Raw genomic sequence first — 18,866 nt, 5'->3', positions numbered from 1 at the left:
AATTGGGTGGCTCCAGAGTTAGCTAATTTGACAGCATCAAATGCTCAAAGACCCTGCTTTTTACTCTGCCTTCTCCAGGCTGTCTCCTCTCATGGCTCTAACATGGCTGCCACAGCTCCAGGCATCACACCCTCACACAACTGTGCACAGAAATAAGAATGAGCTTCTTTTCTTGCAACTTCCCCTCCCCCATAGGGGATAATGTTTTCCAGAAGCCTCTCAGCTGACTTTCTCTTAGAACTGAGTGAACATGCCAAAAAACTCTATCAATGAGATGATGATTTTGCTCACTTTTCTTGAATTTACTGATGCCCAGTGTCTGAAAACTAGGGTTTTGTTAGCCAGGGAGGAGGAAGAAGAGATAACTTGGGGACACATTGTCATATACCAGAGTTAACTTTGCCCCTGCTTCTCTCACAGTCTGTTCTAAAGGACATAGCGTGCCTACTGCAGGGGGTCCTAGCCCCTCTGTTTGGTGCTATGTGACTTCCCTCACAGCCAACTTGACCAGGGATGAGCATGTGACCCAAAGGAACTAGGCCTGGTGGGGCCTGGGGTGGATGGAGGAGCGGGGCTGATCAGAGTGTCTCTGTGTCTCAGGAAATAGAACTGGGAGAGAATGAGGTCACTCAGAGTGTGGTCTGTAAGGAAATAAGAAACTCGCACCAGCATGTTAACCAACCTCATGACTGAGTACACATTTCTCCTTTTGGGGGAAGTTACTTAGTCTGTCTGGCTTCTTCCGTAACACGGGCACGATGATAGTTCTTACTTATAGGTTTTTATAAGGATTACAGGAGGGAGCTGTGTCAGAGGCTTGTCACAGTGCCTGGCACCTCGCCCGTGCTCAGTAAACATTAGTTACTCTTATTTCTGCTTTAGTTTCTGACTTCCATCAGGTGGATAGGGTCACTTTCCTGCCTCAACCTCCCCCGGGAGCTTGTTATATGGGCATAACCCTGGGCCTGTTCCCACAGGATCTGGGGCAGTGTTGGTGTTGAGAGATGGTCTATTTGAGAAGGACTGTGGAGGACACACCTCTAGGTCCTGTCCTGATCTTAGACACTCAGAAAGCCCTGGTTTCTACAGAGGTCACTCTGGCCAAATGCATCATGGTCCACGGTGGACACTGTAGAGTGTTTTCAGGTCCAGAACAACTGTGAGGCTCCTTATTAGGCAAAAGTGCTGGTTGGTTCCAGTTCTGGTACTGGGTTCTGTGGAGCCAGTGTTTCTCAGCACCCGGTCTCCCCAGGAACGCTGATCCCATGGAAGGCATTTGGCACCGTCCTCTCACAGCTTGTCGGCTCTGGCACACCTACTAATGGAAGTAGCTGTGGATCGAAATGCTCAAAACCACACCGTCTGTTTGGCCAAATCATATACTCCCTTAGCTGCCCCCATGTGAGTGGGAAATTCAATCTGTAAATGGCTGATGTTCCATGCAGGGTTCTTCTTTTTTTCTTTGTAATCCTCACTCGAGGATATGATTCTCATTGATTTTGAGAGAGAGAGGAAGGGGAGAAGGGAGAAAGAGAGGGAGAGAGAGGGAGAGGGAGAGGGAGAGAGAGAGAGGGAGAGAGAGAGAGAGAGAGAGAGAGAGAGAGAAAGAAACATTGATATGAGAGAGAAACATCAATTGGTTGCCTCCTGTATGTGCCCTGACTGGGGATAGGACCTGCAACCTAGGTATGTGCCCTGACTGGGAATTGAACTTGCAACCTTTTGGTGAACAAGATGACACTCAACCAACTGAGCCACTTGGCCAAGGCCATGCAGGATTCTTTCCGGCCTTCCCTCAGGTGGGAGGCCTCAGGAGTTCCCGCTATGAGAAGTGCTGGAGGAGAAGTGCAGAGGATAATGAAGTGGAGGAAGCCCAGAGGCCTCCTGTGGCACAGCTGTGCTCATTGGGGAGCATCGGCTCTCCATCTCCCGTGGACACGAATCCATACCTCGTTCTCCCCAGGGGCCTCAGTGCTGGACCCTGGAGTCTATTTGTCACCCTCCTGTTTTTACAGAAAGATTGGGTCAGTTCCGTGGGGCTTTCAGATCAGCCCCCTTCCCTCTAAAATTCAGTGACCTTAAGTTTACTTAAATTCCTCTCCGGGCCGAAACCGGTTTGGCTCAGTGGATAGAGCGTCGGCCTGCGGACTGAGAGGTCCCAGGTTCGATTCCGGTCAAGGGCATGTACCTGGGTTGCGGGCACATCCCCCGTAGATGTGCAGGAGGCAGCTGATCGATGTTTCTCTCTCATCGATGTTTCTAACTCTCTATCTCTCGCCCTTCCTCTCTGTAAAAAATCAATAAAATATATTAAAAAAAAAATTCCTCTCCGGTATTGCCTCCAAATGGACAGTCCAGTAAAAAGGATTGCGAGGAAAAGCAGGCAAATCCATCTGCTTATGCAAACACACCTACCAGTTCTTGTGCCCTAAAAACGGAGAAGGACTTAGCGTAACATACACTCAGTTATTTCTACATAAACAAAACCGTAACTTTGAATAGTGGTTTAGGTCCGTGGTCGGCAAACTGCGGCTTTCGAGCCACATGCGGCATTTTGGCCCCTTGAGTGCGGCTCTTCCTAAGCCTTAGGAGTACCCTAATTAAGTTAATAACAATGTACCCAACTATATAGTTCAAGTTTAAAAAATTTGGCTCTCAAAAGAAATTTCAATTGTTGTACCGTTGATATTTGGCTCTGTTGACTAATGAGTTTGCCGACCACTGGACTAGGTGGATGAGAGATGGAGAGAAACACCAGCCATAGAGACACACACAGTTGGGAGATCCGGACCCAGTTTGCCCAAATTGGAGACAGATGATGGAGAGAACCATCTGGGGGGCTGCGGCCATGAGTGCTTCATGGACTGTGCCCATTTCTCCCAGCGGGGCTCAGCCCCCAGCCTATGTCCACCTCCCCCCTCATGCCACCAGAGGGTCCTTCTGGAACCCCATTGACCAGGTTCCCCTCTAGTGAAAAAAACCTTCCATCTTTTCTTTTCCAATAGGGTCTCCTAGCTCCTCACAGATCAATTGTGTATTTTTTTCTTTTTCAATTATGGTTGATGTTCAATATTATATTAGTTTCAGGTGTACAGCATAGTGACCAGACATTTATATAACTTACAACGTGTTCCCCCTGATAAATCTCATTCCCATCTGGCACCATACATAGTTATTACAATATTATTGACTGTATTCCCTGTGCTGGTACTTTACGTCACTATGACTATTTTGTAACCAGCAATTTGTACTTCATCCCTTTGTGCATCTTCATCTTCCCACCCAGTGGGTGTCCTGCCTCTGCTCACTCCTCCCAGGATGGGGCACCCATTACAACCATTGTGGTAGCTCAATGCACCTGTGGCTGGATCTCCTGGGAGCAGTCTCCTCCTTAGCTTCCAAAGGTTCTGACCTGACTCTGGGCCTCTGGGACCACGTGAGCAAGTCTCGTCTGGTTCCCCTGCATCTGGGGTGGAGAACTGGACTCCCAGAGCTGCCCTCTCCCACCACAGCCCTCAGCTTATTTCTGCTCAGTCTAACGGAAGGACCCATTGCCAATAGTCCTCACCTGCTGGAAATGGCAGATACGCATCCGAGAGCTCGGGGCCTTTCCCTCCATCTCCACAAATCTTGGGCTCTGACCTGTCCTCTGCCCAGGGAAACTCACCGCTCTGCAGGTCAGCCCTTCCCCTGTCACCTGCTCACAGGACAGCGGCCACAGCCCTCTTGTTCCAGGGCACTGGATGTTAGCTTGTCTTTTTTCCTGTCGGGGCTCATGGCAGACACGAGGTTGAGTCTCCAGGAAGCAGGGTCTGAGACAGCTCCAACATGGAAGATGTGCATTTGGGATGGCTCTCAGGAGTGATGCCTGTGGAAGGGAGGGGACAGAGCAGGTGGGCGTAGAAGGAGCAGTTGAGCTGTGATGCAGGCCCAGTGACAGCTACCAATGACCTCCGGGGAGCTCTGCAGCTGGAATGGTCCTTCAGAGTCGTCCTGACAAGCAGGCACTGGATGGGGACTGCCCTGGGAAGCACCGGGCCGTGGGCGAGGCAGCTCTGGGCAGATGAGGCAGCACTGGCAGGGGAGGCTGCGGATGGACGCTTGCTGACAGTGCTTCTGGCAGCTGGGGCTAAAGGCCCTTCACTGAAGGGGATCTGGGTGGCACAACCCAGTGTCCACCACACGTGGCTGGCCAGTGGGGAGGGAGGGGAGCAGGGGTTTTCTCGACATGATTCTATTAAGACAGCCTAGATTGCCTTTGTGTTTTGGGGCTTGTCCGCTGGGTTTTGGGGATGCAGTGCCGGACTCCACATTTGCCTGGTCATGTTTTATCCTGTTAGATTTGGCTCCTTGCTCAGGGCTGGGGAGACCTAGCTTGGATCCTGACTCTCTCCCAAGACCTAGGCCCCTGTGTCTGCCAGCTCCTGGTCTTCCAGTTTCCTTCAGGAAGGCAGCCTCCATCGCGGTCTGCTGCTCGGGCCTCTCCTGGTGGCATGGCTGTGCGTGGAGACCCAAGCACTCTGGGGCGGACTTCAAGTCAATATGGCAATATGGCCGAGTGGCTAAGGGGCCAGCCTTGGACATGTCACAAACCCTTGTCCCGTGCCTCAGTTTCCTTATCTGTTAAAGTGGAATAATGACAATCCTTACTGTCCAGGGTTGTGTGAAGATGAATGAAGGTCTGACTTGGAGATAAGACCCTATCTCCAAATACATTCTGAAGTACTTGGGGTTAGGGCTTTAACATACGGCTTTGGGGGCATACAACAACAGTATGTGAAACTGCGTTGCCAATCATAAGGCAGGTCTTGGGGTGCTGGATCTGACTGACTCCCCGAAGGAGAGGGTCTCTATGAACAGGAGTCGGGCTGGCTTTTGTGCCAGAGCTGTACGCTCTCCTCAGAAGGGGCTGTTAGCTGGGTCATCTGCCTACGTCTCTGGGGACCAGCCAAGGACCCACGGGATCTGCTTCATGGGTGTCACCTCAGTCATATCAGTTTAGTCATTCATCACAAACATAGGTTCTCCCAGAGATTCTTCAGCTTAGCTAGCAGGCAGATTCCCTGGAACTGGCCTCTCTGGGGGTCAGGTAGGAGATGGCCAGGTACTTAGAATGAGGGCCAGGTGGAGAGGGGCCTGAAACTGGACACCTCCAACATTGAGGTATGTGGCTGCAGCCACGGGTGCAGAATATGCTAGGACCCCAGGCCTGCACAGCAGAACCCCAAAAGCAGTTTTTTGGTGAGTAAGTGTGGGCGGGAGAAGGTCCTCCTGGAACATAGGGCCTGGGGTCAGATCAACACACCTTAAGGAGGTCTGCCCTGGGCCTGCTGTCCTCAGGACCCTGCCTGTAGTCTTCTGGTATGAGAAGGGCTAGGGCAGAAGTATGCACAGGCCCTGTGGAGCATGAGGTGAGAGTACTTTCCTGGCCAGGGGGTCAGGGAGGGCTCTCAGGAGGGGTTGGGACCTGAATGGAGACTGGTAGGATAAGAATTGGCTGAATGAGAGAAGGTGGGATGGCATGCCGGGGAGGACAGTGTGACAGTGTAAATGACAAGATGGAGTGTGGTGGGAGGTGGAACCTGGGTGGTGGGTGGGAACCGTGGGGGATTCAGAGCTAAGAAAGTTTCAAGAAGGGAGGTAACAGGGCAGGGTTGTGTTTGAGGGAGCGCCCTCTGGTGGCAGGTAGAGGGAGACCAACAGGGCTGAGGCTGAGGGTGAGAGATGAGCATGACTGACTGACTCAGGACCATGGGAAGAGGGTAGGGAAGGGTGCAGGAGGTAGACTTGTCTGACATGGGGGCTGATTGGCGGGCCATGGGGAGTGAGGGAGGAAGAAGGTGGAGTTCTGGGTTAGGGGACCTGGGCTTAATGGTGCTGGTCACCAAGGTGGAGCGAAGTAGGGTTGGATAGTGATGGGCTCAGTACTGACCAGAGTGAAATGGTGTAACTTGAGGTGTCCCATGGGTTATGATGAAGTGTGACCCCTGTCCAGCAAGTGGAGCGCATATGAGAGGAAGCATTGAGGTGACTCCCTGGGGTGGGACAGGGAATGGGGCAGATTGGGTGGTCCTCATGGAGAGGGCGGGCACTGTCAAACCCTGGGGGCTGGTTTAGGCTCCGAGCACAGGGTCCTGGAAGGGAAGCGTAAGATTAGGCCCCAAAGCAAAGCTCAGATAGGAAAACAGGGGCTCAGGGCCTGTGTGGGGAGCCAGGCCTCTGGGGAGGGGGGGCCGTCTCCCTGGGTGGCAGGCAGCATCGGAAACAGGTTGGGTGGTTATGTTCAGAGGTGAGCATGGGCCAGGGATGTCCTCCTGAAAGCCCCTCCGTTCCATTGTGACATAATTTCCTGAAGCCACTTAGCACTTGTTTTCTCAGAGGACCCTAAATTAAGGATTTCACGGCTCAGCCAAGCCACGGAGCCAAACACTTAGTGAAAGCTGCTGTGGGAGCCGTGAGCCTGGAGAGCAGGGCCAAGTCAATCGCTCCTCCCATCTGGGAGTGGGCCTCCTCTCATAAGGGAGGGACCTGGCAGGGAGCAGATCTGTCTCCAAGGCTGGGAGTGGGTTTCCCCTCCTGGACCCTCCATGAGAGCTCAGCTGGAGAAGGTGAGGGGAGATGACAAAGAGATGTTGCTGAAATGATGCCCAAAGATGAGGCTGCTGAGGAGGGCACCCTCACGGCCTAGGCAGCCAAGGACCAGCTCTGTCACTCTCAAATTCTGTGCTCCTGGACCATCCTTCCAGGAGGGTCATAAAAGGGATGGACATCTCCTGTCAAGCTGGCCACTGGGTGGAGTGAACTGTAGCCCGTACAACCCTGTCACCTACCACTGACGGGTGTGGGGTGGGCATGGATGGTGGCATGTTGTCACCCCCCAAACGGAAGACATACACACAATGCTCAGGCTTCGGGGGTCCTAAGTGGCAGCCAGATTTCCCAGAGCCTCAGGTGTCTGCAGATGAACAGGGTTTTGAATTCCATCCGAAAGCCCCAGAGCCTTCTTTCCTTGTCTCTGCCTGCCTTCTTGGTTGTTTTTGGCCAGGTTTTGAGTTGGGAAGCCATTTACAGCCCATTAAAAGATCAAATGTCTGGAGATGATGAATCGTGGCATTTGAAAATGTTTTAGAATTCACAGCTCATTTCTCTATACAAAGCCCTGACCCAGTGTGATTCAGAGATGGCTGGACAGTCTGTTCCAGACCGTTGGGGGCAGGTCTTGGGGGTGGAGTGCTGTCCTTGGATTGGACCATGGTTCATCCTGAAGAGACTCACACGGAGACGGGGCTGATGTTCCCTGGGAGAAATGAAGGAAGGGCTCTGGCCTGTGATGTCTCATACCTGTTCCAGACCCAGTTTCCCTGGGTAACAGGCAGAGGCAGGAGTCTAGGTTTGTAGGTGCTGGTCCCCTGGGCAGGTAGGCTGGGTCCCCTTCCCAGCTCAGGCTCTGGTTTCAGCTGTGGGCAATGAGGTTTGACCCCCCAGTATTTCTTTTCCCAGCTGCAAAATAGGAAAGACAAGCCTTAGGCTCTTATAAACATGGTGGGTTTCAGGAGCCAGCTAATCAATACCTTTCGGTTTGTAGTGAGGCACGGTTTACACACCACTACCCTGGATGTGCTTGTCGAGAACTCACAACACCTTGAAAGGTAGCATTTTTCATTGAACTGAGGCTCAGCGAGGGCTTATCAACTTTGCTCAAGTCACACAGAAGGTTGGTGGTGGAACCAGGTTTTGAATGAAGTCTCCTGGTGCCTTTGGGGAGAGGGGTCGACTTTTGCCTACTTTCTCATTTTCTTCTCTGGTATTTTTGACTGTGCCAATATTGGTAGTATATATTTTCATAGAAAATTGTCAAGTTTTGCTGTAAGATCATACATAATATCCTATATAATAAAAGCGTAATATGCAATTCAACCGAATGGCTGAACAGCGGGATGACCATCCGGGACCATGCTATGACACCCACTGGTGCCAGGCCAGCCAAGGCGGGTGCAATGTGATTGGTTGGGGGCCGGCCATCGACCCATGATTGCCCCGCAGAGGGAGGCCCAGGCCACTGGCCGGCAGGGCAATCAATCGGGGGGCTCCAAGATTGCCCCAAAGAGGGAGGCCCAAGCCACTGACCAGTGGGCTGCGGTGGGTGGGGCCTCCCTCTGCGAGGGAATACCTGGTCCAGGTGCCAGCAGCCGGGGGAAGGAAGGCCTACTCTTTCATGAATTTCATGCATCGGGCTTCTAGTTTACTTATAATTTCTAATCACTTTTTGGAGTTTTTTTTGTTTGTTTTTAATGTCTATGCCCTTTGTTTATCATTAAGAATTGCCTATTTGAATTTTTTTAATACCTGTTTTTGGTTTTGTTGATTCACTTTTTAAAGTAATCTATTTCATTAATTTCTGTTTGCATCTTTCTTAGTACCTTTCTTTTCCTTTCTACTTACACTGCCTTCTAATTGCTGTATTTTCTGTAGCTACTTTCTTAGCATTTTGTTGGGCTAATAGAATTTTCTGTTTTACTTTTTTGTGTGGTTGGTCAGTTTTGTGTCCTCTTTCTTGCCTTGCTAGTATTTATCTTCAAATTCAAGAATATGTTTAATTGTATACTTTTCTACTACACTGAAAGTTGCACAGCTTCTATATCCTTTCCTTTACACAAGACAAAAATCTCAGCAACTTTTGCTTCCTTCTGCCTCCTCTCTGCCATCTTCCATATTGCAATCATCTTGGATTTTAGATCTAGGCTGTTATTAAGTCTTATTATGATTTCTTTGTTCATAATTGCTTCTCACATTTCATATGTTCATCTTATGTCCTTTATTTTATTTTGCTGCAATACATCCTTTAATAATTCTTTCAGAAAAGGTGACTGGTAACTTTCTGGTTTCTTATGCACCTAACAATGTCTTTATCTCACCGTTTCCTTTGCAGGAGAGTTTGCCTGGGTATAGAATTCTGGTTTTAAGTATAGTGGGGCCTTGACTTACGAGTGTCCCAACTAACGAGGTTTTCGAGATACGAGCCATCTCTCGGCCGACTTTTTGCTTTGAGTTGCGAGCTAAAATTCGGGTTACGAGCCAGCTTCAGATACCCCACCGCTAGTTGGCGCAGCGAACGTCACAGTGAACGCCACAACATCAGCCCAGCATCACGTGTCTCACTTGTTCACTGTTGATTTGACATACGAGTAATTTGAGTTACGAGCTCCGTCACAGAACGAATTAAACTCGTAAGTCAAGGCCACACTGTATTTCCTCTAGGAGCTTTGAAGTACTTGTGTCGCTATATTTTTGATCCCAATGTTGCTGATAAGAAATCTAATTTCAATTGATTATAGGTAATCTGTTTTTTTTTTTTTTTATAGCATTTAGTAGTTTCTCTTCGTCCGGAGTGTTCTGAAATCCCCCCACAATCTGTTTTTGTTCATCTTGCTTAGCATTCAGTGGGTCCTTTCACATTAAGACCACAAGTCTCTATTTATTCTCAGAAATTTTCTGTATTATTTCTTCAGCTATATATTTCCCTTTGTTCCCTCTGACCTCCCTTCTAGAGCTGCCTTCTATGTCCCTCACCTCTGCCCCCCCCCCATTTTCTATCTTTTTTTCCCTTTGCAGTGCATCCTCAGAAAGTTCATGGCTTAAATTTCCAGCTCATCAGCTTACTCTTTACCTGTATCCATTCTGTTTCTCAGACAAATTGTTGAGCCTTTTATTTTCATAGCCATACATTTCATTTCCAAGATGCCTATTTCTTTATTTCATAATATTTTTTATGAGTGAAAAATTCTCTTGTCTCTTTGAGGACATTATGCTTTAAAAATTGTTTCCATTTATTTGCTTTATTAATTGTCCCCCCCCGCCCCAGGTGTGATTTATTCTATGTTGAGTTGGTGCCTTTTTTTCATGGTGTTAGCTTTTTTTCTCAAATAATTTGAAATTCCTGGTATTTGGGGTTTTCCATTAGTTGTCTCTGTTTCTTTGTTTCCTGCTACGTTGCCTTGTGGAGGGTTGGTGGCATAAGTGAAGGATGGAGAGTGTGCAAGAATTCATTGATCTTGCGAGGGTCCCAGTTTCTCCAGGAGGTCATCAGCTTTTTAGGCATTCTGACCACACCTGTCTCAAACAGGTGAGTCCCATACCTGATTCTTGATACCGGCAGGGATGGGGATCTGGGTCCTGTCTGTCTGGCTCCTTCCGCTGTGGCCCTCTGACAAGAACCTCAGACCCCCGGGGGTCATTTCCCTGCGCAGAGTCCTTCAGTGGCTTCCCGCTGACCTCATGCTCAGACCCACGTCTGTTCTGGTAGGTGCCATGCCTTTCTTTCTCTCGACTCCTCCCCTCCCTACAGCCTCTGGGCATGTCTAATTGCACCAGGTCCTTGTGAGACAGCTGCATCTCATGGTCTATCACCCGGTGCCTCTGCTCACACTGCTAATAATGCCACTCTCGCTCATCGTCCCCACGTGTCTGGTCAGCTGACTTGTATCTTCCAGAACTCAGGTTTCTTAAACTTGGGCTGGGTGCCCTGCTTTGTTCCCAGAGCTCCCTTCCTCATGATGTGGCTGTACCTATGACCCGTGTTCCTGTAGGTTGTCATCATCTCCTCGTCTGTTTCCCGGGCGGGCAGGCAGGGGTACAGCTTTCTTCACTGATTCCACATGGAGTGTTTGGTGACTCTGATGATGCCAGGGTTTGGTAGCCCAAAGGGGTGGTATTCTTCCTTCCTCTTAGACCTGAACAGAGGGTCTCCGTCTCAGTGTGCCCTGTACCCAAGAGGACGAGCCCCCAGGCTTGTGGAGGGGACTTTTGACCAGAAGCTGGCACCTCAGGAACAGTCAGTACTGACGTGACTGTTGTTCTCCCCACAGGCACTGGTGCCATCACACGGTAACACGGACGGTGTCCTGCCAGGTGCAGAACGGCTCGGAGACAGTGGTCCAGCGCGTGTACCAGAGCTGCCGGTGGCCCGGGCCCTGTGCCAACCTTGTGAGGTAAAGGCCGCAGGGCTGGCTGGCTCTGCCCTTCTTTTCTGTTCCCTTGGATGAATCCAACCCCAGCACAGCTGTGAGGGAGGCGGGTTGACACTCAGAAACAGGAGTCAAACATGCATTTATGCAGCCACTTCTGTGCATGGGGGGTGGGGGGTATGTGCATGCAAAGATGAAAGGGATTTGCTCCCCACCCTGGCATAACCTCACAATCCAGTGGGTGTTTGATTAGCAGAAACTCCCAATGGTCAATGAGGGGGGGGATGGAAGGGGCGGGAGAGGGCCAGGAGAGGCTGAAGACAGAACCAGCTGCTGTGGGGTTCCAGACTAGAATGTGGGTCTGTGATGCCCTTGAAAGTCCAGCCTGCCTCCAGCCCGTCTCTCTCATGAGCCCCACTCTGGACTGTCGCTTTCAGTGGCTCTCAGCATTCACAGGGAGAGATTTATATATATATTTTAACTATTGTGTTCTTAAAAAAATACATTCTATTGATTTCAGAGAGGAAGGGAGAGGGAGAGAGAGATAGAAACATCAATGATGAGAGAGAATCATTGATCGGCTGCCTCTTGCACACCCCCTACTGGGAATCAAGCCTGCAACCCAGGCATGTGCCGTGACTGGGATTCAAACTGTGACCTCCTGGTTCATAGGTCGACGCTTAACCACTGAGCCACACCAGCCGGCTCTTGCTCTACTTTGACCATCACTGCAATCTCTAGGTCATGGGTATATCCTAGGTTTCTTTTCTTGTTTAAAATAGGAATATAATTGACATACAACATTGTTTAAGTTTGAGGTGTACCACCAATTGGTTCAATACATTTCTATACTGCAACATGATGGCTACAGTAGCGTCAGCTAACACCTTAGTCACTTAATGATCTAGACTTCTTGTCATGACAACATAAGAAAGAGAAAGAGGAAAGATGACTCGTTTTCATGAGGGCTGGTGCAAATTTGTCAGGAATCCCTGTGATATGTTTTAGTTTAGCTTGTGCACAGGCGTCCACCAAATGCGTCATCTGAGGTGAAGATATGGTTGTGTTTGAATCGATATTAGTCAACATCTCCCTGGGCAAGAAAAAGGCAGTTCTCATCATCACATAATAAAGAACCTCTAGCTCCTCCTCGCTCCCTGTATGCTCTCCCGTTTCCCTTTTCATTTCTGACTATCGAGGAAGGAGTTCTCCTCTTGGGCCTGGGAACAGTTCCCCTGCCCTCTCTTGCTGTGGTGTTTTGTTCATATCAGCTCTATGCATGTCACGTCTCCTTGCTGTCCTTACTGTTTTGCTAGCCTGCTATAGGGGTTGGTGGGGGGGTGTAGTAAGGTAGGCTTTGGAGTTATAAAAAAAACCCCAATAAGTGGAGCCACTTTCAAATGGAACCGGAGCTGCCATGCCAGAGGAACTGCCTTGTACATCTATGTCTCAAGCTTTGGGATGTTAAAACAGCGCAAACTCTGGGCCTAAGCAATCTTGTGGCCTCCCTCCCCCCCGCCCTCCTCAAACACACACAACTGTTAGCAAAAATAACAAGAAAGCAACTATTATGACTACTGGATTGATGACCACTGGACTAAAAATTAAAAGCATTGTTTAGAATTAACATCACTGTGTTATGTTATCTGCACCCAAAGAAGTGTCTTTGTTTAAAAAAATGATGTAAAGGGCACTTCTTCCTTTCTTCTCTGGCCATGTTTGGAGATAGAGCTTAAGCGTTCCATCCCAATTCCCTCGTGTGGCCCTGACAAGGTGACCAGAAGGGAGGACATGGGGCCACAGCCTAGTTGTCAGAAAGGAGCGGCCGAGCCTGGATGGAGAAGGGCTGGAAGGGTTTCAGGGAGGAAGAAAAATGGCTGTGGAAGCCAAGTCAGAGTGGGCATGAGAGTGGCCCTGACCTCAGGGTGGGGGCAGCTTTTGGGTGTGAGCCTGTGGAGGCAGCCCTTGGAAGGAGGTGCCCTCTGGCTTGTCCTGGTTTAACCTGGCTGAGTGGGTGGGGAAGGGCTCGTCAGTGGGTGGGGATGGGAAGTGAGAGTGGAGGGGCTCTGGGTGACGTGTGATTGGCTGCTGCATGGGGAAGGGCTGCCCTCTGACCCATGCGCCTGTGTTACCTGGAGCCCGGGGCCTGCCTGGGTCTGTGGCTAAGGCAGGAGTGCTGCCCTCATCCCTGGCTGTTTGCTGCCCTCCTGCCTTCTCCCCAGTTTGGGTGTCTGAGTCTGGGCCGGACTCTAACCCATCCCTCTCCCCCAGTCCACTCGCTCACCATAACTGCACCAAGGAAGTGGCCTGGCACGGAGTCGAGCTTAATAAATGGTTGTTAATGGGCTGACCCGATCACCTGGACTTGGGGGTCCCCTCCGTGGAGTTGTGGGGATGTCAAGACGTCCTCCTGGGGCACAGGGCTGCGCCACGTGCCCACCATTCAGAATGGGTGATAGCTGTGTCACACCTCTTCCTCCTGGAAATGAGTTTAGCTTTGCCTGGGAAAACCCCCATCCCAGAGGGCCCCTCCCAGGGTGTCTGGAATTTCTTGTTTGTTTGTTCAGTTTCTCACCATTCATTCATTCGTTCATTCATTCATTCATTCATTCATGTTTCCTTGGAGGCTTGGCTGCATGACAGGTCCTGGCTTAATGAGGGTGCACTGTCTGTCTGTCTGTCCTTGAGGCGATGGCACTTTAGGGGCAAGTAAAGGATGACATCTAAGTGGTAGCTGGGGCCCTATCTGGTTTGGCTCAGTGGATAGAGCACCGGCCCTCGGACTGAAGGGCCTCAGTTTGATTCAGGTCAAGGGCACGTACCTTGGTTGCAGGCTCAATCCCAGCCCCCGATCGGGGCACATGCACGAGGCAACCAATCTCACATCCATGTTTCTCTCTCTGTCTCTCCCCCTCCCTTCCAATCTCTCTAAAATAATCAATGGAACAAATATCCTCGGGTGAGGATGAACAACAACAAAACGAAAACGATGTTGGCTGGGGTCTAGGGCAGTGATGGCGAACCTTTTGAGCTCGGCGTGTCAGCATTTTGAAAAACCCTAACTTAACTCTGGTGCTGTGTCACATATAGAAATTTTTTGATATTTGCAACCATAGTCAAACAAAGACTTATATTTTTGATATTTATTTTATATATTTAAATGCCATTTAACAAAGAAAAATCAACCAAAAAAATGAGTTCGCGTGTCATAGGTTCGCCATCACTGGTCTAGGGTGAGCCAGTCTGCTGTGGGAGGGTCCCTTCATCCTGACGGCCGCTCAGGGAAGGCTGTTGTGAGGAGGTGACATCTGAGCCGAGGCAGGGCCTCACAGTAAAGGGAGGGAACAGCTGGAGATCCAGGACAGAGGTGGCCACGGAGAGAGAGGCCCCGGGGCTCAGACCCCTGCGTGGGTCTGGGTGGTGATGGATGGTGGGGATATGTGAACCGGGAGGGCCCACTGTGCCTGTCACACAGGCCCGCTGCACTCAGATGAGGAGCTGGGGCTTGGCTGGTCTTCCTTTGGCTTCAACAGTGCCCAGAGCCTCCAGTTCAATAGAATGATCTCTCCACCCCTCCTGCTGGCTGCCTCCCTTCTCCCCAGGATGAGAGCACCCTGGGCAGTGAGGGCCCAAAGCAGTGTGTAGGAGGCACCAAGGAAGGTGAGGTGGGTGTGAGGGCCCCACCACCCTTCACACGTGTGCCTGGAAAGATCCTGCTAGCTCGGGGCTCTGGATTTTCTGAGGGGAGCAGGATCGCTACACTTTGCCGCCTGTGGAGCCGTGAAAAATGGAATGTACTTGGGCATGACCAGGAGCCTGCCTGCCTCTCCCCCACGCCGGGCCACAGAGCCGAGTTCTTAGGGCATACGGCCCTTCCACCCAGCAAAGGGGAGCCCCTGTTCTGGGCCCTGCCCTTCAGGGAGGCCATTTTGGCCCTCCTCCAGCCATGCCCATCCTCACGGGGCAAAGAGTCCATGAGGCCAGGGGGATGTGTCCATCTCGACCCTGTGGCCCTCTTCGAGACCTGGGTACCTGGGCTGAACAGCCCTGAGTGGCTTCCAGGCCTGCACTGGCCTCTCCCCTGAATCTGGGGACTGTGCCTGTGGTGGGCACACCCCTAGCCCCAAGGGACAGGTGAGGGGTGGCTGTTTGCAAGAGTCGGGTGAGTGGATGGAGCTGGGACATGAGGGCTGACTCCACACACAGTGTGTGTTGATCTAGGGGTAGGAAGAGGAGGAGTGGGGGTTGGGGTCTCATTTGTTTTGATGGTAAAAATGATTATTGGACCCGTCTCCTGAAGCTACTGGGGGGTTCAATGCCGTGCTATGGCGTTTCTAGGCCAGTGTCTGGCTTGTGATAAGCCCGGTAGTTGACTATGACTCTCTGAGAAGAGATTCAAATATCAAGTGAGAAGCAGTGGCTGGTGAGAGAACGCCAGAGCTAGTTTGCCGGCTGAGCGCTTGGGGCACCGGCCTCAGTGTCCTCCTGCTGCCCGCCCCCACTCAGTGCGAAGCCTGGGCGAGGGCAGGAAGAAGGAGTTTCTGCATTTCTACACAGTTAGATTTGGGGGTCAGAGTGGCCAAAATCCTTGGTGGGGCCTCTCTTTGCAGAGGGCTATGAAGTCATCTCATTACATTCTGATGACATTTTTATGACAAAGTGTGCAGGTGGGTGAAGGGAGGGTGTGGTTGTGAAAACGTGAGTGTAACAGGATCTGGGCAGAGTGAAGCCTATTTGGAATGCATGCGGGGACTGGCATGTGCGCCAGACCCCTCCCTGTGCCCTCCCCTGCTCCCCCTGCTTTCCTTGCTTGATTCATTCGCTCAACATTTCCACAAATATTTATTGAGAGTATACTATGATGTTCACTGACCACCAGGGGGCAGACACTCAGGAGCTGCCCCCTGGTGGTCAGTGCACATTCACCTAAATATGCAAACAAGAAGACATACCCCCTCCTAATGAGCACAGGAAATTACAGCCAGGTGATGTGACTGAGCATGAAGTGGGGGCTGCTTTAGAGGAGGCAGGAGAGAGACTCTGAAGAGATGACATTGATGCTGAGCAGTGAGTGATGAGAAAGAACCTCCGTGTGAAGACAGTCAGTGCAAAGGCCCTGGAACAGAGAGAAGGTCCGTGTCCAGGAGCAGAACAGGCGAGGAGGAGGGTATATAGGCCAGTGATGGCGAACCTCTTGAGCTCGGCGTGTCAGCATTTTGAAAAACCCTAACTTAACTATGGTGCCGTGTCACATATAGAAATTTTTTGATATTTGCAACCATAGTAAAACAAAGACTTATATTTTTGATATTTATTTTATATATTTAAATGCCATTTAACAAAGAAAAATCAACCAAAAAAATGAGTTCGCGTGTCCCCTCTGACATGCGTGTCATAGGTTCGCCATCACTGGTATAGGCAGAGCTTAAGTTTGACTTTTATTGAAAGCATATTGGGAAGCCATTGAGGGTTTTAAGTAGAGATGAGGAATGACCTGATCGGGGTGTTTGTGTTTAAATTAAACATTTTGAGATCATGGTAAACTCACATGTAGCTGTAAGAAATAACACAGGGAGATCCCACGTCCTTTTTACCCTGTTCCTCTCAATGGCAACATCTTGCAAAACTATAGTACAGCCCCGTAACCGGGATCGACACTGATGCAGTCGAGATTTAGAGCATTTCTTTCCCCACAAAGACCCCGCATGTTGCCCCGTTATAGCCTCACCTACTTCCTCTGACCTCCCCGCTCCTTACCTCTGACAACCACTAATCTGCTCTCCACTTATATAAAGTTGCCATTTCAACAATGGAATCAGACAGTATATAACCTTTGGAATCACTCATCATAGTGTTCTGAAGACTCACCGAGGCTGCTGGGTGTATCAGTAGTTACTCCTGCCCTGGCCAGGAGGGTTAGGCTTTGATTCCTGGTCAGGGCACATACCTAGGGTGTGGTTTTGATCTCTGGTCTGGACACATGCGGGACGCAACAGATCAATGTTTCTCTCTCACATTGATGTTTCTCTCTCTTTCTCTTTCCCTTCCTCTCTTTCTACTCGTAAAATCAATAAACAACAACAACAACGTATTCTCAGGTGAGGATTAAAAAATGTCTGTTCCTGCATTTAAAAAAAAAAGGTTATTCCTTTTGATTGCTGAGTAGTATTCCCCAGTATGGATGTGCCACCGTTAGTTTAATCATCCACCTGTTGAAAGACATCTGGGTTGTTTCCAGGTTGGGGCTCTTGTGAATAAAGCTGCTATAAACATGCAGGGTTCTGTGTAAACATGTTTTCATTTCTCTGGGTAAATGCCCAGGAGTGCAGTTGTTGGGTCATATGGTAGTTGCATGTTTAGTTTATTAAGAAACCGCCGAACTGTTTCCAGAGTGGCCGTACCCTTTTACATTCCCACCAGCAAAATCTGAGCGATCCAGTTTCTCTGTATCCCTGCCAGCATTTGGTGTTGTCATTGTATTTGACTTTAGCCATTCTGCGCAGTCTATTTCATTGTGGTTTTAATTTGTGTTTCCCTAATGGCTAATAATGTTGAACATCTTTTCATGTGTTTATTTGCCAACTGTATATCTTCTCGATGAAATGTCTCTTCATGTCTTTTTCCCATTAAATGGGCCATCTTTTGTGCACTTAATTGGATTATTTGTGATTTTACTGTTGAGTTTTGAGATTTCTTTATATATTCTAATATTAGCTCATTGTTAGTTATTGGTTAGCAAATATTTTCTCCCACTCTGTGGCTTGCCTTTTCATCCTCCTGAGAATCTTATGCAGAATATATATATATATACACACACACACACACACACACACACTAATATGCATGTATTGTGCATTTTATGTTTTCAATGTTTTGCTATTATTCATGGCACGCGGGGAGGGGTGCAGGTAGGAGGTTGAGTAAGAAAGTCCGGAGTACCAGGAAGCTCTGGGGCCAGGGCCATAGTGTATTTCGTGGATTCTAAGATGCCATCGGTAGGAAGAAGTGCATTATCTTATAATTACTGAGAATGCTGCTAAGTAAACTATAGCACATCATCAACTGTAACATGAATCCCACTGTCAGAGATGTTAAATGTAACCGTATGATCCTGGAACAGTCCTGGCACCCTAATCTAGAGGTGGGCTAAGGAGGAGAGTCCAGCTAAGGGGGTGAGAAGGAGCAGCCAGAGCAGGAGGAGGTGAGTTTTCTGGGAGATGAGTTTTGGGAGGGAGGAAGGGGGAGGGGGAGTCTCCTAATACTTCTGGGAGTCTGGTGGGATGAAGGCCAAGGAGTGACCATTGGATTTGGGAATGTGAGGTCACTGGGCACCCTGGCAAGTGCAGTTTTGGGGAGTAGAGGGGATGGAGGCTGAGATGCATGGGTGGAGGAGAAAAATGAAAGGTGAGGAAATAGAGCCTGGGAGACTAGAAGACTCTTTAAAGAAGTTGCTGTGGAGGAAGCATGAAATGAAATGGGGCTCAGAAGCTACGGACAGCATGAGGTCAGTGGAGGTTTTTGTTTGTTTGGTGTGTTTTTTTATTTTTATTGATTTCAGAGAGGAAGGAAGAGGGAGAGAGAGATAGAAACATCCATGATGAGAGAGAATCATGGATTGGCTGCCACCTGCAAGTCCCCCACTGGGGATTGAGCCCGAAACCTGGGCATGTGCCCTTGACCGGAATCGAACCCGGGACCCTTCAGTTCGCAGGCCCGACGCGCTATCCACTGAGCCAAACCGGCCAGGGCTGTTTGGTTGATTTTAAGATGGGAGATACAGGAGCATGTTTGCAAACTGCCAGGAATGATCTGGGAGAAGAGTTTGGCGAAACCTGGGAGGGGGCTGGGCATAGAAGTGAAAGTTCGGGAGAAAGCAGCCTGGGCTGGTGAGATGGCGGGGGG

At 49.8% G+C, this 18,866-nt stretch overlaps 1 protein-coding gene across 1 annotated transcript in view; it reads left to right on the top strand.

The window, feature by feature from the left end:
* COL26A1 (collagen type XXVI alpha 1 chain) overlaps positions 1–18,866 on the top strand; it is a 165,880-nt gene that overhangs the window by 31,981 nt on the left and 115,033 nt on the right. The window contains 1 exon segment of the mRNA XM_006088268.3: positions 10,866–10,988. Within this exon segment, the coding sequence (XP_006088330.1) occupies positions 10,866–10,988 (123 nt within the window).

This window comes from Myotis lucifugus, unplaced genomic scaffold (genome assembly GCF_000147115.1).
Source record: "Myotis lucifugus unplaced genomic scaffold, Myoluc2.0 scaffold_45, whole genome shotgun sequence".
In the NCBI taxonomy this organism is placed as follows: Eukaryota; Metazoa; Chordata; class Mammalia; order Chiroptera; family Vespertilionidae; genus Myotis; species Myotis lucifugus.
The sequence above is the reverse complement of the archived record's forward strand: the minus strand, read 5'-3'. Positions and strand labels throughout refer to the sequence as shown.